The sequence below is a fragment of the Syngnathus scovelli genome, chromosome 9 (genome assembly GCF_024217435.2).
Source record: "Syngnathus scovelli strain Florida chromosome 9, RoL_Ssco_1.2, whole genome shotgun sequence".
In the NCBI taxonomy this organism is placed as follows: Eukaryota; Metazoa; Chordata; class Actinopteri; order Syngnathiformes; family Syngnathidae; genus Syngnathus; species Syngnathus scovelli.
The window spans coordinates 8,357,405-8,376,804 of record NC_090855.1 but is presented as its reverse complement, the minus strand read 5'-3'; the positions used below and the strand labels follow the sequence as shown (position 1 = coordinate 8,376,804).

The 19,400-nt window shown below is 38.7% G+C and overlaps 2 protein-coding genes across 4 annotated transcripts in view; both read right to left on the bottom strand.

The window, feature by feature from the left end:
* Positions 1-139: 139 nt before the first annotated feature.
* On the bottom strand, positions 140-16,882 carry spire1b (spire-type actin nucleation factor 1b). 3 transcript variants are annotated; one of them, XM_049729857.2, is made up of 17 exons: positions 16,276-16,882; positions 15,515-15,543; positions 12,734-12,970; positions 12,518-12,643; positions 9,066-9,137; positions 8,641-8,805; positions 8,141-8,227; positions 7,738-7,867; positions 6,905-6,946; positions 4,003-4,166; positions 3,797-3,890; positions 3,539-3,681; positions 3,008-3,145; positions 2,705-2,775; positions 2,596-2,623; positions 2,071-2,336; positions 140-1,771 (listed from the first exon to the last, which is right to left on the bottom strand). In XM_049729857.2, the coding sequence occupies exons 1-17, from the start codon at positions 16,619-16,621 to the stop codon at positions 1,516-1,518; spliced, it is 2,394 nt and encodes a 797-aa protein (XP_049585814.1). In that variant the 5' UTR covers positions 16,622-16,882; the 3' UTR covers positions 140-1,515. The 3 variants fall into 3 exon arrangements, with proteins under 3 accessions (XP_049585814.1, XP_049585813.1, XP_049585815.1); XM_049729856.2 differs by lacking the exon at positions 6,905-6,946 and adding an exon at positions 5,300-5,350; XM_049729858.2 differs by lacking the exon at positions 6,905-6,946.
* An 838-nt stretch (positions 16,883-17,720) lies between these two features.
* LOC125974924 (V-type proton ATPase subunit C 1-A) overlaps positions 17,721-19,400 on the bottom strand; it is an 82,242-nt gene continuing 80,562 nt past the window's right edge. Inside the window, exons 11-14 of the mRNA XM_049729873.2 lie at positions 19,239-19,332; positions 18,955-19,052; positions 18,712-18,838; positions 17,721-18,296 (exon numbers count right to left, since the gene is read on the bottom strand). Coding sequence (XP_049585830.1) covers positions 18,198-18,296; positions 18,712-18,838; positions 18,955-19,052; positions 19,239-19,332 — 418 coding nt within the window. The 3' untranslated portion in view covers positions 17,721-18,197. The remainder of the gene's footprint in view (positions 18,297-18,711; positions 18,839-18,954; positions 19,053-19,238; positions 19,333-19,400) is intronic.

Here is a 19,400-nt window from a genome sequence, read left to right as displayed (position 1 = left end):
TGCAGTATCCAATAAAATGACCTCAAGGTCGGGTACTATTGGGGCGGCCGGCATCATTTTTGGGGCCCTTAGAAGGCCAAATATCTTTGGTACTGATTATATGACCTATTTTGAAATTGATAAAAGAGAAGGGAGAAAGTATAGTATTGCATTCATTTATTTTTGATCACTTGTAGCACTCTGGTCAGGGAGCTCGAGCTTGATGGTAATACACTGACGATACAAGCGACACTGTTCATGCATGATGCTGTCAGATTGTGATGCTTCTACTGAGGACTTCCCAAGTGAGCCAGCAAATCATCTGACAAGAACTTACACCAAATGGCTGTCAGTATACTAGCTTGATCGTATAAGACATCTTTTAAGGCAGAAAATCCAAAAATAGAACCACACATCATTTATTTTCAGCCAACCAGTTTATGGATGGCAAAGGAACATTATTGAAGGCATTACATCAAGATTTATTGTATTTGTTACAATATAGCCTATTGTCCCCACTCCGTAACTGAAACTAAGCATCTGTACAAAACAGGATTATCAGGCATCTTGCCTGACGTACAAGTTAAAAAAATAAAGCGAACTTAATGTAGATTATGTATTGCTAGTGCCCAGTAAGAGCAGCAACATTTGGAACTGTCAGATATAAAAATGCAGAGTAAGCAGATATTTGAAATAAATGATTGAAAGGCAAGTATGAAGTTATATTGGTGGTAATTGCGTCTGTATGTGCACAAGAAGGATAATCTTAAAACTTGTCAAATGTAACCTGCTTGCTTGTGTTGTAGCTACATCATTTTATTTGTGCTTTCTCAGATTAGTTTGATACGTAACAGATGTGTTTTGAATGTGAAATGCACAATTAAACAAAGTTCAGATGAAGACACTTCTGGGTGTTGCTTTATCAGACAACTCAGCTATAGAAATTAGTTTTCAAGGATGTATTTTGGTGTTTTTTTTTTTTTTTTTTCAAAATGTAGAACATACAGGGTCATTTTATGGCACAGTACCTGCACAAAAATATGTTTTAGAGAATGAATGAATGTAAAAAGCAACTTTGAATACAGTACTGAATCAGGTCAATATTCTTCTCGCGGTACTTGGCGGAGGAGCCACCATCCCAAAAAAGTCTAGTGTGGTATACAGACAAATGAATGCAAAAGTAAATTGAAACTCATACAAAATGTAATCTTTCAATGTTAGAATCTCTCTTACTTGAAGTTGCCCAGAGTTTCTTCTTCTTGTGCTTATTCAAGTGTGAGCCGGGGTAGACCACCCGACTGAGAGGACAGTTTTCCACTTTGACAAACGTCAGTGTGATTGTTGTCCTCATTCCTCATGGAGCACAAATTAAAGGGTTATCCATAATATAATGAAAATGACTGCAGCTGTACAGTAGACAGCCATATGGAGAAGCTGTACACAATGACAAGGGCACAGCAAGAAAATCCCCACTGGCCACAGTTTTATTATTAATGACTGTAGTTGGAAACAGCCAGAGGGACAGATGGAGATAGTCTAGATCTCGCTGATGGTTCGCTCAGACGGCCGGTAGTCCTCCCTTCCTTTCGGTGAGGACATGTACAAGGACTGTGTCTTGCGTTTTAAGCGAGCTCTTTTGGTAGCAAGTGACAGGCTGTGTTTGCTGGAGGCAATGATGTCAGTGATGAACTTCTTGCAGTCAACACAAACCTCCATGGTGGCCCAGTCTTCAGTCAGCTCTGATGGAAGCTCAAGTGCTTCGTGAGACTTTAAAGAGCCGTGCTTGGATAGCCTGAACGCAAAAGAAACACTCTCTTATACTGTATCGTGTATATAAAATGTGAAATAATATTAATATAATACAAAGAAATTAAATAATCATCCCAAAATAGTTGAATTAAAAATGGTTATAATTTGTGGTTACACGCTTTTCTAGCATGAACATACAAAACAAATGAAAAAAAAATAATACATTTTAGCAATGGTTGATTTGCACACTCCCAAAATGGGTAACAAAGGCCTAAGATTTGTTTTTTGTTTCTATTAAGAAGGAGGAGGATGAACATTTGCTATACAGTTCAAATGACTTACTTGGACATTGTCTTGTGGATGCTCGGTCGTCTGTGGCCGCTGGAGGACTTGCCAGATTTGGTTGCCCCAGAAGCTTTTCCAGCTCTTTTGGCTTCTAATTTGGATGCAGTAGCTGCTGATGCTCCGTCCACAGCTGAAGTGGACTGCGGGTCTGCAGCCACAGCAAGTCCTTGTCCTTCAGAAGTCATCCCCTCCTTGGGTTGAGTGTTAGTAGACCCAATGGAGTAGATGGGAAGACTGGAATAAGGTTTGGATGGCAATCTCATCTGTCAGAAAACAATTACAAATAGAGTTGTAATAATCTAAAGAAGATTATGCTCATATTTCAAAGCAAAACTTACAGTAAGACTGTTTCTGAAAAAATGAAAAGATAAGGGAGTTCAACATGCATCTTAGCACACAATTTACAGTTTGATTCTGACATTTTAAATTTCAGTTTCACACAATCCACCTTACTTTATTAATAATATAGAATTATTAGAATAATAAGTAGACTACAAATAAGAAGAATGTGTTACATGTCACCTTTTTGCAACACTGTGAACACACAGGCCTGTAAAGAAAAGAAAAGCAATTAATGATTGTGAGATGTCCTTTTTTTTTATGTGAATCTATTAAGTGGGTGGTGTTTTACTTTTTGCAAAACTGGCAGATGTAGGACCAGGTGAAAAAGGAAAATCTTTTGGTCCGGCAGCAAAAGCAAAGCTGCAATGAAAACAAAACAGTTATACTACAAACACTAAACTTTTTTTTTTTTTAACGAAACCTAATGCACTAATAATAATAATAAAAGAATATTCTTCAATTACTTTCATCTGCTTCTCTGATGTCATACAGTGCTAGTACAGCCAAGAAAACTGTCGCATTCTTATTACAGTATTATTGAAACATAAAAGCATGTATAGCCTACTCTTGGAAATAACATATCAGAGCGTACCTTTCCCCTCTTCATTGCAGTGTAGACTTCTTTATACTGCTGAAATTTCTCCAGTTCTGCTTTTACCAACACCTGTCTGATGTGCATCACTTCCTCCACTGTCAGAGACAGGCACTCTACCGGGAAACAAAACTCTTCCTGCATACATGCACACACAGAAACTCAGCAATTAGTGTCCCTAGCAACTTTTAGTGCTGTCAGCACACACAGAAACTCAGCAATTAGTGTCCCTGGCAACTTTTAGTGCTGTCAAGCAACACAAAACTAAATAAAAACACTCTTCTTAATTAGTGTCACACAGCTTATAGCAGTCCAAACTCTGCTTAAAAATGTCCAAAGATTGGCGTTTCCTCAAGCATGTACTAAATGTACTACTACGATATCCTAGCGAGGCACAGCAAGGTCTGCTAAATTCCCAAACTCTAAATTTCCCCAGTAAGAAAAGATTAGATGTCGAGGGCACGTGCACCTGTCGATGAAAATAGGGGCCCTTTTTAGTTCAACCTCAGGCACTGTTAATGGTAGACTCACCAGAGACTTTGAATTGTGTTTTGAGGGTGGCTGAAATAGTCGGACATTGGTCGGCGTTTCCTTCTCGATCGAGTGTCTCCTCTGGGGTGTCTGGCGCCTCTCTGGTTGTGGTGTGGATGAAATGGGCAGGAACATTGGTGGAGCTGGCGTTCGCAATACAAACACATTTAACTACTTGGGTTTCATGAAAATATAATTTATACTATCAGCATGATACTGGATTATCATTGATGAGGTGAATATTAATTCAGAACTCACTCTTTTTTCCCAGTGCTGACTCTGGAGATGTGTCTTCCATTAGAGATGTTGCAACACTTGAAGTGCTTGCTGATCTGTGCCCGGAAAACTCTTCCTAAATAAATAAAAAGAATACACAAGAACACATAAAACAACCTGCTCAGCAGACATCAGATGTTTTTTGGAATCAAATTACACAAAAAAAAACAACACAATCCCACACTGACATCAGAGTCAGAGGTGTCGAGTTCGGCAAGACTCGGAGCCTTCAGAAGCTTCTTCCTTTGAGGTACAGACTGAGACCCAGAGGGGTCTGCTTTGGGAGATGCCGGTTCAATAGTCAGAGACATAGTGCTGGAGGTCCTCCTGCCCATGCGTGGACTAAATTCATCTGAATAGAGCCACACAAAAATGACATTAAAATTAAAATCATTAAAATAACCAGACAAATAGTAAAGGATCTCAAAACATTTTCTCTTAGGATTTCTTGCATTCATTGTCTTTGTGATTCCAAATCTAATCTTTTCGTAATTTCATTACGTTTGTTTGAATGAGTTTGTTTGAAAGTCAAACAGTGCAAGAATTCTTAGAATAGAAGAGCATATTTGGAGATCCTTTTGAAGTGAGAGAGGGGAGGAATGGCGGAATTAGGTTGGTCAGAGTGCGAAGGATTGGAGGAAGCTGGTGTTAAACACAAAGCAAAGAGGCATCTTTCATGAAATATTCAGACCTCGGGCTCCAGACGTTTTGAGAAATTTAAGAAGAGATCAAATCTAAAACCCGAAGGGCACTGATAAATAAATACTCATTGCGCTGTACAAAACAGAGTACCTATTGTAACTCAAAGTTGATGTACACAGCCTGCGATTGGATGGTGACCAGTTCAGGGTGTACCTCGCCTCTCACCTGGAGTTTGATGGGACAGGCTTCAGCACACCCACGACCCAAATATAGAAGATGGATGGATGGATGGATGGATGGATGGATGGATGGATGGATGGATGGATGGATGGATGGATGGATGGATGGATGGATGGATGGATGGATGGATGGATGGATGGATGGATGGATGGATGGATGGATGGATGGATGGATGGATGGATGGATGGATGGATGGATGGATGGATGGATGGATGGATGGATGGATGGATGGAGAAGCAGAGGAATACTCTGAAACTTTTGCAAAAAAAACTATTTGCAAAGAGGATTGAGAAGAAAGGATGGAGTCAGTGTGAAAGCAGTGCGAGAGGGGAAATGAAAAGCCACAGCTGATATTTCTCCTGTTTGAGAGGGGACAAGGCATCATCCATATGAGCTCCTCATCTTCAAGAGCTATTTTTACGCTGCAAGATTCCAACTTAAACTGAATATTGCGATACATTGTGCACTTCACGGTGATTTGTCCAGTTTTCACAGAATATTTGATTCGATAACATATTAGTTGACAGCCAGGCAGGTGGACAGACAAGACCATTGGGTTAGGTTTAGAAAAAAAAATCTTCAAGCGCATAGCTCATACTTTACCTCGTCCTGTACGGAACAAATCCTGTGGCATACTTCGAGTTTTCCCAAAACCTAAAAGGGAATACCTACTTCATTAGGAAAGCTACATAAACCTTCTCACTTATATCACAAGTCTATTCTCAATTAAGAAATTCAAGAATTGAATAAATTGTTTTTCTGCATTAATTTACTCTGTAGCTTTACAATGCGGTGTCGTACAGTGCATAGCGTTCGCCCTATTAGAAGCCATAGACTGCCGCGACTGCCTAAATCTTCCATTGAAATTCATCCTCACTTGGTGTGATATCCTGTTGCTATAAAAAACATTTTAATTCTCTAATAACTATCAAGTGGTAGTTTTAGCAGCAGCCTGACTGATTGGCAAGCAGTCCAGGATGCACCCAGCCTGCCCCTTCCCAAAGACAGCTTGGATAGGCTCCAATGTGACCCTGAACAGAGTAAGTGGTAGAAAGTGGATAGATGGATGGATGGTTTTGGCAGTGTAGCAAATGGACTCATGAAGGTTGAGGTTTTAAAGTACCTAGTAACAAAGTCTGGTGGTGTCTCTGATCTCACTGGGATCAATTATGGTTTCAGTGTCATGTTTCTTTTCCAGCTGTTCAATCATGATAATGGTGTCAAGGTGACTATGGAAACAAGCCATTCTCTTTTACTTCAGGATAATTATTTTCTCTTTTTCTTGTCATTGGTTCAATTGGTCACAGATCAGAAAGTGATGCTTTATCCATATGAAGCAATTGTCTTCTGCGAGACTATCCAGTAAGGTTCATCTGTCCAATAAAACACGAGTCAATATGTAGCTCAAGATATTGGTAAGACTCAAGGACGGAACATTGAGCTTCAATTCCATTTGAATCTACATTTGGTACTACATTTGGAACTACAACTGGTAGAGCACACATACAGGGTAATCCCACAGCATGAATGATTGAGCATGATAATAAAGTTTGTGTGGATCAGATGAAAGACACTGGCTTCAGTAAGAGCAACGTGGGCCTTAGCGGTTCATTGGCTGTTTAAAATAATTACGCAGAGAGAAACTGAATCATCATGTGACCAAACAGCTCATGCGTCCTACTGCATGTTGCTCCATTGGCATGTGTATTAAACTCCGCATGGACACCAGTAAACACAAAAGACCGTTTTGTACTACATTCTGATATGAAACAAAGTTATTACTGTGCAGTATATCAAGGCTTAGCTGAAGTACATAAGAACAATTCCTTGAAACTAATTGTTCATTTGAGTGCAACAACGCCTTCCAAATCAGTTTTCACAAAATATTTATACATCTTTGCTTTTGATGTTTAGGTTAATGAATATTTCGGTAATTGTTCAATTGCAATTTTTCTATATAACTCAGATTGGCTCCTCCTGAACAGTGTCCCACATCAGCACATTGTACAACTACACATATCAGCCAACCTTCACCAACTACGAAAGCATGGAATATGAATGCAGTGCGTGAAAAAAAACGCGTGTGTGTGTTTGTGTGTGTGTGTATTATGATCATGAGGAGGCGGAGGAGGATGAGCAGCCATAGCGAATGAGGAGAGGAGAATTAAATAAATTAAAAAGCCAAGGAGGCAGCAGGAGGCACGTTACCTGACGCATCAAAACTGAAAGACATGCTAAGTGGCCGAATTACTGCAACGAGAAATGCATGGCATGTGACAATCACTTTGATTAAGAGGTTATTTGAGGCAGAGTGTTATTTTCAGTAGTACACTTCTACTGTATGGAGAAAGACATTCTGGACATTGGCATGCCTATTTTTGTTTCAAGTGCAGGACAAAACTTGGACTTTTGCAATTCAAAAGCAATTAGCAGTAAAGACTGTATTGTAATTTGTATAGCATTCAGGAGTATTACAGTTTACGCTCAATATCTTTTAAGCAATATTGTTAGGAATGCAATTGCAGGTAAAAGCAAATATGAAGGTTTCAGTACCATTAGTAAAGAGAAGAGCAGCGAAGGAAATCAACAACAGCATTGTTACATTTGAGACAAAACTGTTGATCAGCAGTCAGAGTGAATTTGGACTTAGTAAGTAATTAGAACAGTTAGTATGTGAAAGATCCACATGTCACATTAAGGATAAGTTACGTACTGTATGTGTAAGTGATGTTTGACATCCAAGACAAAAGTAGAACTTGATTAGGAAATTTTTCTGCCATCTATGAGGAGTGGGATTTGCAGAGTAACTTGCAATATGAAATAATTGTAATTTTTTTGCCAAAAATAACAAATACACTCAGAATGTTTACTGTATGTGTACTGTAACTAATGAAAGGAAATTGTATGCTTAGTGTTTTTACTCAAAGTGGAACTTGGTTAAAAAAATAGTAAAAACCATAGTTGATACCACTGTATTGATACAGAATCAAAAGAGATAATTGCGATCTTAATATTTTCAATATTTTTGTTGATAGTCTTACCCATCCGTCCCCTGCGAACCATATCTGGAGTCACAGGCCGAAGTTTCCGCTCAGATTTAATTCCCTCTAGGATCCTCTCATGCAGGGTTGGAGGAGGCTGAGTTGGTGGCTTTAGTTTACGTGCAGACACCTTCCAAACAATGTCATGATTCACAGAAAAACAATTATATTGGGATGCTTAAGGGTGGACCACAAAAAACTTTACTTGAGGATTGTGTGGTTGAACTTGAAATCAGAATAGTTTCATTTTCACATGAACAGCAACAAATTATTGAGCGCTGTGACACGCTAGTGTGACGTGAGAGATCGTCACGATTGGCGCTTAATTTTTCTGTACATTAGTATTTATTGATTACAATCTCACAATTGTGATTAGCAGACGGAAGAATTTAGTTCCACTCACGGGGTTAAGGGGTGGTCTGGATCTAATGAACTCCAGTATGGCTTCATGAGCACTCTTCTTAATCCTGGGCGGAATGTCTCCATTCACCTGAAACAACACACAATCTTAAAGATGAATACAAATACTGAAATTAATTTTGAAAAGCAGTTGAAACAACAAACATCATTGCAGTTCATTCGGTCAAGTGTGAATGCCATCATGCAAAACTTGGTGGAGGTGGTCTCTATCCACTTGTCCGTGAACTCAGACGCTGTTCAGTTTACTTCAGCTCAAGTGGAACCAGTAGCCAGAAAAGATTAGCTCAGGTGACTGAACTGAAGTCACCAAGTATTTTGGATTAACAAATACAAGTTTTACTTGTGAAGGCTTTCAAAATGTACTAAATGGTATCATACATGTCTACAAATGATAATAGGGCAACTATTCTGCTTTTGAGGTAAATAAATAGAACAACCAAAAAAGCATTCAGCATTATATACAGTTCCATATTAGGCACTAACCATGACTTTGCGCAATTTGTAGCGTTTGGACCTGATATCATCCATGAGCATTTCGTAGGGAGTAAGCTGGTACTCAGTGGGCAGTGGGTTGTACTGACGCTCTTGCACCTTTTTTAGCTTGACTCCGTCTCGAAGGTCTCTCATCACCTGAACCCAGAATCGAGCCTGACAGGAGGTAAAGGACATTGGAAGCATGGAGGCACACATAAAAATATAGCACGAGCTTTTGAAATATAATTTGTTTGGTCATCTGGATAATGCGTTTGGGTAGTTAAATGTCATTGCTATAAATGAAGTTACACGTAGATGATGATGGCAGGTCTTGGTTTGATTGGATTGATTTTTATTATGACACTTTACCATCAAGAATTGAGTTTAGGCATGTTCAGTTGATCAATTGAGATCAATGATAGTTTGTATGTTACCCAATCAGCATTTTCTAAGTCATCCAGGTCTCTTTTGGGATCTTCTGTAGACTCTTCCATCTTACGAAGATTCTGTTAGAGAAAAGAGAAGGCTGAGTTAGTGAATTCTAAATTTCGATTCGACATTTAAGTTGTTCTCCACCTCGCTGACTGTTTCTAAGAACTATTATGTTTCGCAAGTAGTGAGGAGAGCAACGGATGTGCATTGAGTGTTGAATTTAAAATAAAAGCTGCCCTATGATAACTGTCAAATTTCAGCAAGCCAAGAAAAAGAGTGTGTTAAGTGTTTTGTAATTCTTGATTCTTTAGGTATTTTTATAAAATACACATGGGAACACACACACACACACACATGTACACGCCAGTGCATACACACACGCACACACGCACACAACAAAAACAAAAACAAACACAAAAAAAACAAAAACAAATTCCCTTTAATATTTCTTGTTCTCTGCTTCAATGTTGATTAGCGGCCTTTGTGCAAATGTCCGCAAGAGACATACAAAGAGACAACAGACTTTGCTTGGCATTAACGGCTGCTAGTGGTTTGTGAAAAAAGACAACTCCCCTGTACAATGTCACAACACCATCTTTCAGATAAGGGCAATGGCTGTGTGGGGGAGGGAGACTCACAGCTGATCTCCTTCATTTGCAGAAGCACAGATGTATGCATACTGTGTATTATCTAACAAGTAATTCAGATCCTCTCAAATGACATGTGAACAATGTGAACAAAATCACGCCAGCATCCACGTGTGATGGGTCGCTATGGGAAACAGTGTATATAAAAGGTCTACACATCTATGTTCGAATGCCAGCTTTTGTAGTGAACAAGATCAGTTGTTTCCAAACCTTTTTCCCCATGAATATGATTTATAGCCTGTGCAACTCTGGCATATTTATATTGACGTATTGATCAATGTACATTGTCATAATCGAATAAATAAATGAATGAATGAAAGTGGGAGTATATCTAATTTATAATAATGTAATGTAATGAACAAGGCCATTGGAATAAACAATGTAATTATTTGCAGCTAAATAAAATAGAAGTACAGAAAATATTTATGATATAACAACTTAGTGACATTCATTTGTTCTGTTTTCTTTTTTCTTTTTTTTCTCTCGCCATTAATAAGAATCCTCTTTTCCCTTCCTTTTTTTTTAACTGTTATGTAACCGAACAAATTCCCTCTATTCATTCACATGTGCGCATTATGCACACTGAAAGGGCAGTTTTAGAAGCACAGAAGTGGACGAAACCCTGAGGTGGATACACATGCACGCATGCGTGCTCGCAGCCTCACTCATTCACTCACTCACTTGCTCACTCAGTACACAACAGGAAATGGCAATTTCAAACCATTGCAGCCCAAGAGGCAAAGTCTTCACGTGATCTCAATAGATGAATAAACAGTAGAAAAACATGGTGTTGTTGTCATGGTAACATGCTAACAATGATCAAGGGGAAATTTAAAATACATTGAGGAAATAATTCCGTTGTCAACCTCACTTTCGTTGCCCACAGTTCAAATTTCCAGTCTTATCAAGTAGAATAAATTCCAACAACAGATAAGTAGCATTTGTAGAATAATCTGAAATGACATGTCATTGAATAAAATGGTGACAGAAATAATGTCATTGTAGATGGGCATAATCTATCAGTTTGTAAAAAAGTAAGTCAATATTTTATGAAAAAGAATGTAATTTTTTTCATCTAATAAAACTTGCATACAGCCATAACTTATATAAAATACTCAGTTATTTTTTTATGAAGCAACATCACAGAGCGCCAAAGTGACTCATAATGCTGCCTGTCTGCACATTCGTTTTGGAAAGTCAGTGTGAGTCTGCAGTTTTGTCTGAGTGTCAGCATGTCAGATACTGTCATCTATGTAGGACATGTTACCCTCATTGTCTTCATTGTGGCCCATTTCAGCCTGTCAGCTAGATGGCACGTCTTATCAGCACCACACTTCACTGCTACCTCAAATTATTGGGAATCACAATTTGGTACACTACATTTTATTGCTAGTCATTTGTATTTACAATTGTTTATGGCCACACCATAAGCATTTTGACATTTGTTACAGTCAATCAAATATATTTAAAAGTTAAAGTTAAAGTCCCAATGACTGTCACACACACATCTGGGTGTGGTGAAATTTGTCTCTGCATTTAACCCATCCCCGTGTGATTTTGATCCATACCATGGGAGAGAGGGGAGCAGTGAGCAGCAGCGGTGCCGCGCTCGGGAATCATTTCCCCCATTCTTTAAAAAAAGTTATTGATAGAAGACAACCCATCTTGCTGGGAATTCAACAAAGATCTCCACAGATTATAGCAGCATTATTTGAATAGACAGCAATGAAGAAAACATCCTTGTTCCTTGATGCTGCAGAAAACCTTAATTGGGTCAAATTTAGTAAAAAATATCCACTTTATTGTATTATCATATTGAAACTAATTTAAAAATCAAAGAAATCAAAGCAAGAAGCTTCTTGTTTTACTGTACCGGATGCAGTGTACAGGAGGGTTTTGTTCCAAACCAAGTCAACAAACAGCAATTAGTGAATTAGATAAAGATGTATGACTAAGAGTATGCGATGTCATAGCATGACTCATAAAGCATGTGCCATAATAAGCCCATTTATTTATTTATCCACAGGCATTACCACAGATGCCTTCAAGTATCAGCTGATGCTCTCGTCCACATTTCTGTGAGGCGATGTCATTTGCATGCCTATTTTATGCTACTCTTTAAGCCTTCTTCCATCCCATGGCTTTTAAATTAAACAGAATAGATATAATAAAATACAGTATATTACCCTCATCTAGATACTTCATTTGGTTCATCCACACAATCTGAGAAGCTCCAATAATACATAACGTATAATTTAACAATCTGTTAACGACCATAATTGTAGTGTGACATTTGGAAACCTTTTGTTTGACAGTCATCGGTGTGACAATCCGTCCATTTTCTACTGCCTATTCTGTTCAAGGGAGCTATCCAAGCTGACTGAGCGAAAGGTAGACTGCACCTGGGACTGGCTGCTAGTCAAGCTCAATTGATGTAGAGACAAAAAAGAAATTAAATTCACATCGACACCTTGACTCACTGAATGGGAATCGACCCCATGCTGACTGAGCAACTACACGTTCTCAGGTGCTGTTGTCATACGGCAGCATTTACGCATGTGGAGTTTGTGAAAATAGAGCCCTTAGTTATCAAGCCTTTACCATGTGCACTAGTAGCTTCATAATGCTTCCGTTGTCCCAAGCACCCACGAGGCATGTACTGAAAGCCGACTACACTAAACCTCCTGCCTCACTAAGTCTTTCAGAGAAAAAGTAAAGGTCAGTGATAATCTGGAAAGGTTATTGTGAATGGGCGGGACTTTTCCACACCCAGAACTATGATGGGGATAATAGAAATGACGACTCACCTCTTTGGCACTCTTGATCTTGTCCAAGAAAGTCCGTAATTCCCTCGTCTCTGTGTACAAAGCCCGACATACTGCTTGGTAGTGACTAGGGGCGTCCGACTGACTAGGTAGATGATCCATACACAGCTATATGAAAAAAAAAAAAAAAAAGTGGTATTCTTGAAGTTTTCACACTCCAAATATAATAAGGATAGCAAGCAAATCTACGTACAGTACCTTGAGGATACCTCTATAGCCATGAACACTAGAAATATTGTCAGTGGCGTCATCTGCCTCATCTTCTTCCTCAGTTGCCTCGTAACCTTCATCAGGGCAGACGTCCCTTTCGGTTTCTGCTATGTTGGTCATCATGTCAATGAGCTGCTCCAGTGGAGGACTGAGCTCCCGCTCTTCATTCTCTTTCAGCCCGTAGTCCAGAGCCTTGTAGATCATGATGCCCAGAGACTCTATCATCTGCACACGCACATTGAACACCACACCTTATTAGAATCCTAACAGTATTTCTCTGTCCAGTGACCTAAACACTTTGTTTTGGTTAAACTGCTTTCTCAACGTGTCAGTCCATTTTCTTCAAACTGGACTATTTTTCAGCTGCATGATTGTCAAAGGACTGCTACCCTCAATGCTAATTTAATCACTTAAATTCTTTATTTTGGTATCATCTCAAACCTTTAGGGCTATGGGCATATTTTCATGAAAATAACCCCGCCTATGCCAAAAAAATAGTAAAATCTAAATTTTAGCTTCTACTGAGTCACATCACATGCACGTGGTCCAAATGCCACTGACTGGTATTAACTCCGAACTTCTATATTTCATTACAAAGACCTGCATACTGTATGTGTAATATAACAAAAATATTTTTAGAATATTTTCATAATTCTTTATAACAGTGTTTTATTTACCCCCTGAAATATTTGATTATTCATTATTGGCAATAGACACACTTTTGATCTCAATTAATAATATTTCATGCTCAAAACTATGAAAATCTCATTCAAAAAGACTCATGTTATATTACAAGGGTATAAAAAGCATGAGGAGAGTACACAGAATACTAAATGCACTTCTGCTGTTTATAGGAAAAATAATCTTAGCTAGAGCCTTTAATTGTCATTTTTATCCATTTGCTGTAAATACTTTGTTGCTCTCTGTTTGGACTGACTATTTTCAGTGTAAAAACCTAAATGTAGAACTAGAGAATCATGCTTGACAATGCCAGCAACCCCAAGACCTAGACAAAAGACGAAAGTGAGAAATCACGCAGGGAATTAATCTGCTTCCCTGAACACTGAGAAAAGAAAGAGAACTGGCATAAACAAGTGGTCAAAATCAGTGGGGGCGACAGTGGGACTGAGTGGGCCCGAGTTAGGTGGGATGGAAGTTACAAACCACATGCTCACTATTTATATCACGGTTTATCATTCACTCTTCCACAATATCACTATTTGGAGCAATTATTGGTTTTACAGTGTATTGTTAGGTTGATGCCCACACGTGCACGAGGAAAGCCAATTTGGACTTTTCAGAAATGTATTGAAAGCCAGGAGAACAGTATAACACGTATCGTAATTACTCAGGCATAATTTTTATTCCTTTGGACCAGTTTTTTAAAACATGCATCTGAAATAAAGTTGTATTGTAATGGAAAATATTGAAGTCTTAAGACAAATAACTTCCAACTCTGAGTGTAATTTTAAGGGCGTTTACAGATGATGACTAGTCAATCAAGCATACTACGCTCAACTTGAAAATCTCCGTGAGTGCTTCCTACGCTTCCAAGCAGCCAAGTGGAATAATGGAGTTAAGGAAAGATGGGAAAAAAAAAGATAACTTGGTTAAGGATGAAGATATGCAACCAAAGGAAATTTGCAGCTGTTGCTGTGGCCATTATCACAAGCAAGGCTCACACCAAATTGATTTAAATTACAGCATGTTTGTCACTAAGAAGTCAACTGAAAAGGCTGAATTACAGGTTGTTTGACAGGGAGCAATTATTTTGGCTTTTCTGCTTCTGTCCTGCAAAAGATTCCACAGCCTCATCTCAATTGTTTATTTCGGCAGTAGATTTAATTTAAAACAAATCGGGATGAAAGAGAATAATATTGTATTAATTTAGCCATCATTTCAAAGCACATTATCTTACTTTCACAGGTATCATATTAACTGATATTTGTAAATTGTATTTTATTTTCCTTTGTTGGTGGTGACCAAAGGAATTCAATCACAGTGGCAGTGTAACTTTATGAATAGACAGAAATCACTGAAAAATTTTAATTTTGTACAGCGAAACTTCCAAAGTCACATGACATGACATGACATTCCACTACAGATGTCCGCTCTGTGAACTTGACAATTGTTTATTTGCTTCTTGGTCTTTTCTCCGGGTACTTTAGTGCCCTTCCACATCCCCAAAATATTGTAATTATTGGAAATTCAAAATAATCCCCAACATATGCATATATAATTTCTTTCCCCAGTCTTGTTTTAGATGAAAACAAAATATGCAATTGGTCTAGAAAGTCTCCTTTCATCTAATCTGACACTAATTTGGCAAACTGGCTAGTGAACAAATGTACAAATGAAGTAAAATTTGTGGAATTGCCTCGCAGACAAGATAAAGAACATCATCTGACATTCACTACGTGACGTGTTCACATTCTTTGAGGCCATGTGGACACAATGTGCTGTTTTTCCAATTTGGAGTTGTTGTGTATATATAATATGATTATAGATACAAATTAGAGTAACTTGAAGTCACTCAGTGTCGTTAAAAAGATTATAAAAAGATTAAGATTTAAATTTAAAGTTTTGTCTTGAAATACACATAGCTAAAAGTAGTTGGAAAGTGAAATCCATGTTTTGTGTCACATTTTAGTTATCATTTTGCTTTGATTGAGAGTTCTGCCTGTAGCTACGATGTTTTCAAATAATTCAGACAACAGCAAGTCATGCTCATTTCCAGTAACTAAAACATAAAACAAGTGAGCCACTCACCTCTATCTGTGTGCTTGGATTGTATTTATCTGTAGGATAAAAAGAAAATGCGTCACATGTTAAGTACAAAATAACTGAATAGAAAAACACATGTCTGTGTCTGCACTTTGTGTGACATTTTAGTTTGGTAATATGTCATAAGATTTTTACGTAAAACTTTTTTTTTTCTGTAAAATATGTACCTTGGTTTAATAAACTCTGCCTTAAAAATACCAGTAATAAAACTGGTATGTAGTACTAGAATAGGTGTTTCTTTACTCCTTATTGCTTCTGGACACCTTGTCATAAAACAATTATTGATCAGTAGGGCCTTCGTTCCTAAATCATATGCTTTTTCCATGTAAAGCCTCTGCTGCAATAAGCATTGTGAAGCGTCAGAACAAGCTGAAAAAAAACTCATGATTCTTAACACATGATATGAGTGCACTTTTCATGCAAAGGAAAATGTGGGTGAAAAATAAACTGCAGAAATTCAACAAACACTTAGTCCTACTGTAGTAATTTAAAAAAGACCACCGCCAGATGGGAGGAGAGAGAATGCGCCTTTGTTTGTCATTGGTCATTCTGATTTAAGCATGACACTTTTTTATTTAATTGTATGGCTGTACATTAAGAGACAAGTTACATACGTGCAATTTTCTCACAGATGGCAGTGCATTTGGGATATTTGGGATAACATTTACGGGCATTAAACTATATGGCCACCACAGCTATGGTATTGAGCCGAGCTGCACACCACTCCGTTGAGACAAAATATTTACCTTCACAGCTTTGTTTTTGCAATCTCACAGATCCGTCCTTTGCGATCTGAACGTCTCCCGGTCCTGATATTCTTACTGTGGCCCCCGACGACGTTAACTCGGCTGCATCGGAGCATCTCCTCCTCCTCCGCTGTTCCTTCATCAGCGACACACAGCATTGGTAACACACGGCCCAAGCCTGCTCTTCGTTGATGGGTTGGCTGTAAAGCCCGAGGATCTCCTCCAAAGACAGATCATCCGATCGCGGGTCCTCCATGGAAGTCATTGCGACGTGGTGCTGATGTTCATCGAGCTTGGTCGCAGCATCCGTCAGTCGTCCATCCAGACCGCCCCCATGCTCGGCCATCCTTTCATTCTCTCAGCGCTGGATGGAGGAGAACCGGTGGCGAGAGCAGGCCCAGCCCGATAGGCGAAGCTAACCAGGAGGAGGCATTGATGCTCACTCACATCCTCCTTGGCAGCAGTCTGGAAGCGCTCAATAGCTTTTCCTCTATTTGCCCGCTCAGGGCTCTGAAGCAGTCACGAGACACTGTGCGGCTGAAGCCAGCCACCTCTCATGGCACAATGTGCATGTGTGTTACTTAAATCACTGCCTGGAAAGCTCAGGCTCTTATCACGTGACGTCTCCCCCTCTTGCAGCCTTGCTTTATTGTTTTTCTCTAACTGTCGTGAATCATCAAAACTGTCCAATATTCAAAGTGCTCTCGCGCATTGCTTCCCAACCTTTGTTGAACCAATTAATAACATAATTAAAAAAAATCACCAAAGCAAAATTCTCACAAAAAAGAAAATATCCTGAAATAATAATGCACTTAATCTGTGTGAAATCCACTCTTGAACACAAATTTAAGAGAATATCTGTGTAAAATCCATTCTGGTTGAACACAAAATTTTAATGGCAACAGGTGAATACACAGGTTAACTGTACCTTCTGCCATCTAGTGGAAGAGCATTAAATTATTTTGCTTATGATGCCATGGACAGGTGAACAAAGACACTTTTCAGCCGTTTCAGAGTCACGGGTGAGATGGAGTCTATCCCAGGTAATAAAAGGCGGGGCACAATCGATGGGTTCATAAAACAAACAAACAAACAAACAAACAAAAAAATAAACAAAGACAACTTACAAACTCCAAAAATTCTTCAAATATACATAGGTGATGAGCATTCATTGTATGCTCCCTTTGGTGTGGACGTGGGGGAAATGCAGAAAAGATCGGAACGCAGAAGTCAGTCTGGCCTGAATCTGGCCTGAATTTGGCCTGGTTTGCAGTGAATGAGAGTTTAGCACTGCTGACTCGAGACAAGATGGGTTTGAATATGTGAGATCTTGGATTTTTTTTTTTTGTGCTGAGTTTACTTGTTTGATTGAATGATTTGTGTTGAAACAGTCTGATGTGCAAACAGTTAACACAAGCTTAACAGAAGACAATGTCACAAACAAATATTTGCATTGTTTTTTTTATTGGACTGTACGTTTGCCAATTTTCACATTTTGTGAACAGTGGTCATCAATGAATTTCATCAGTAATGTTCAGATATATTCCTCTTTAGTTTTATATACAAGACAACACTCATGTTTTCGACACGCACAATCACACACAAATCTAATTTATGTAAAGACAATGAAGCACATCCATACAGAAGAAATGATTATCAATACTCACAAGCACGTGTGGAATAGAAACGTAACAAAGTGAGTACCCACCAATTCACAAGGTGCAGCTTCAAAACAAATGTAAACAAGTCTTTAAAAGTCTTTTTTAAAAAGGAATAGAAGCGTGTCTGTGTGTATTTTACCTATAAGCCATGCAGCACTCACATTCAAGTGTTCAGACATGGGAGCAAGTGAGATTTGTTCCATTAAGGAGAAAAAAAAAAAAATCATCAATCGTCACCTTGTAGACCGAGTGGTGCGAGTCTTACACTTTGAACTCCAGAAGGTTGCAGTCAATCTTGTAATAGACGTAGGGGTAATATTCTTGCTGGCTCAAATTCAAACCTGGAATATCCATTGCTGACTGGGAGGGGGGAAGAGAAAGTCAATTGCAAGCATAAAATGCATATAAAGTGCTGTCCATATTGCAGTGGAGAATCCTGGAAGAATTGTTCCAGGATTGCACTGTAGGGGGATGTTTCGATGGGAGGGGAAATGCAGTTTGGATTTGAAATGTGTGTCAAACTTTGTACGTCCAACAACCCAATCCAGGCCTCAGGGACAATTTCATAAAAATGGCAATTTGTCAAGTCAGAGGCTGGAAGTAGTTAATGTACTTTCTGGGTGGCTCTTCCTATGCAAAATTTTTAGCAGTCTATGTCCGATCACAAATCTGAATTGTACAAACAATACTGGGTCACTGAAGATGCTCCTAACCTTTCCTCCTTAGTTTTTAGTGTCAGCATTATGCAAATGTAAAAACTGCAAGATGTACTTACATCCATGATTGCTGCTGCACTGCTGTCCAGATGTTTGTATAGATCATTGAGCACCTCCCTTAGCTTCTTTGTAGTCTTCTTGTTTGGCTGAAGTAGCATGGCCTGGAAGTTTACTGGAAGACCATACCTGAAGGGACACCACATTTCTAACAGTTATGCCACAACAGCACACTACACTTCTCTGGAAAGTGATTGAATAATGGAATAAGATGCAAATGCTAGCAAGTAGTCCAATTTTAGTACCTTAGAACAGATTCCACAAAGACCCTCAGTGCTTTGATGTGAATCCAAGCAATGAAGGCTTCACTGAAGTTCACTTTCAGCCATCGAACGAGTGGTCCCTGCAGCATACAAGTACAATTCAGGTACAGAAAGGCTATATCTTATTAAATCTAATTCTATGTTTTGTGTTCCAATCGAGGAAGGAAACCCCAAATGTTGATGCAGTTCCAGGTCCAAAACCTACTATGATAAACATTACTATTATTGCCACGTGACTTAGCTCATAATAATCTCTTGGAACTTACAAATTGCTTCTTTTTATCTGTAGATAGCCGCGTCATCTCCTCTTTATCCGCCTTCATCTCCTCTTCATTGTACTGAAAGTCTCTCACTGAGAACCTGCATGCAGGATGTTGAGGTTGCATGAATGTAACGACGTTAGATTTTTTTCCATTAGCTGAGTTCTT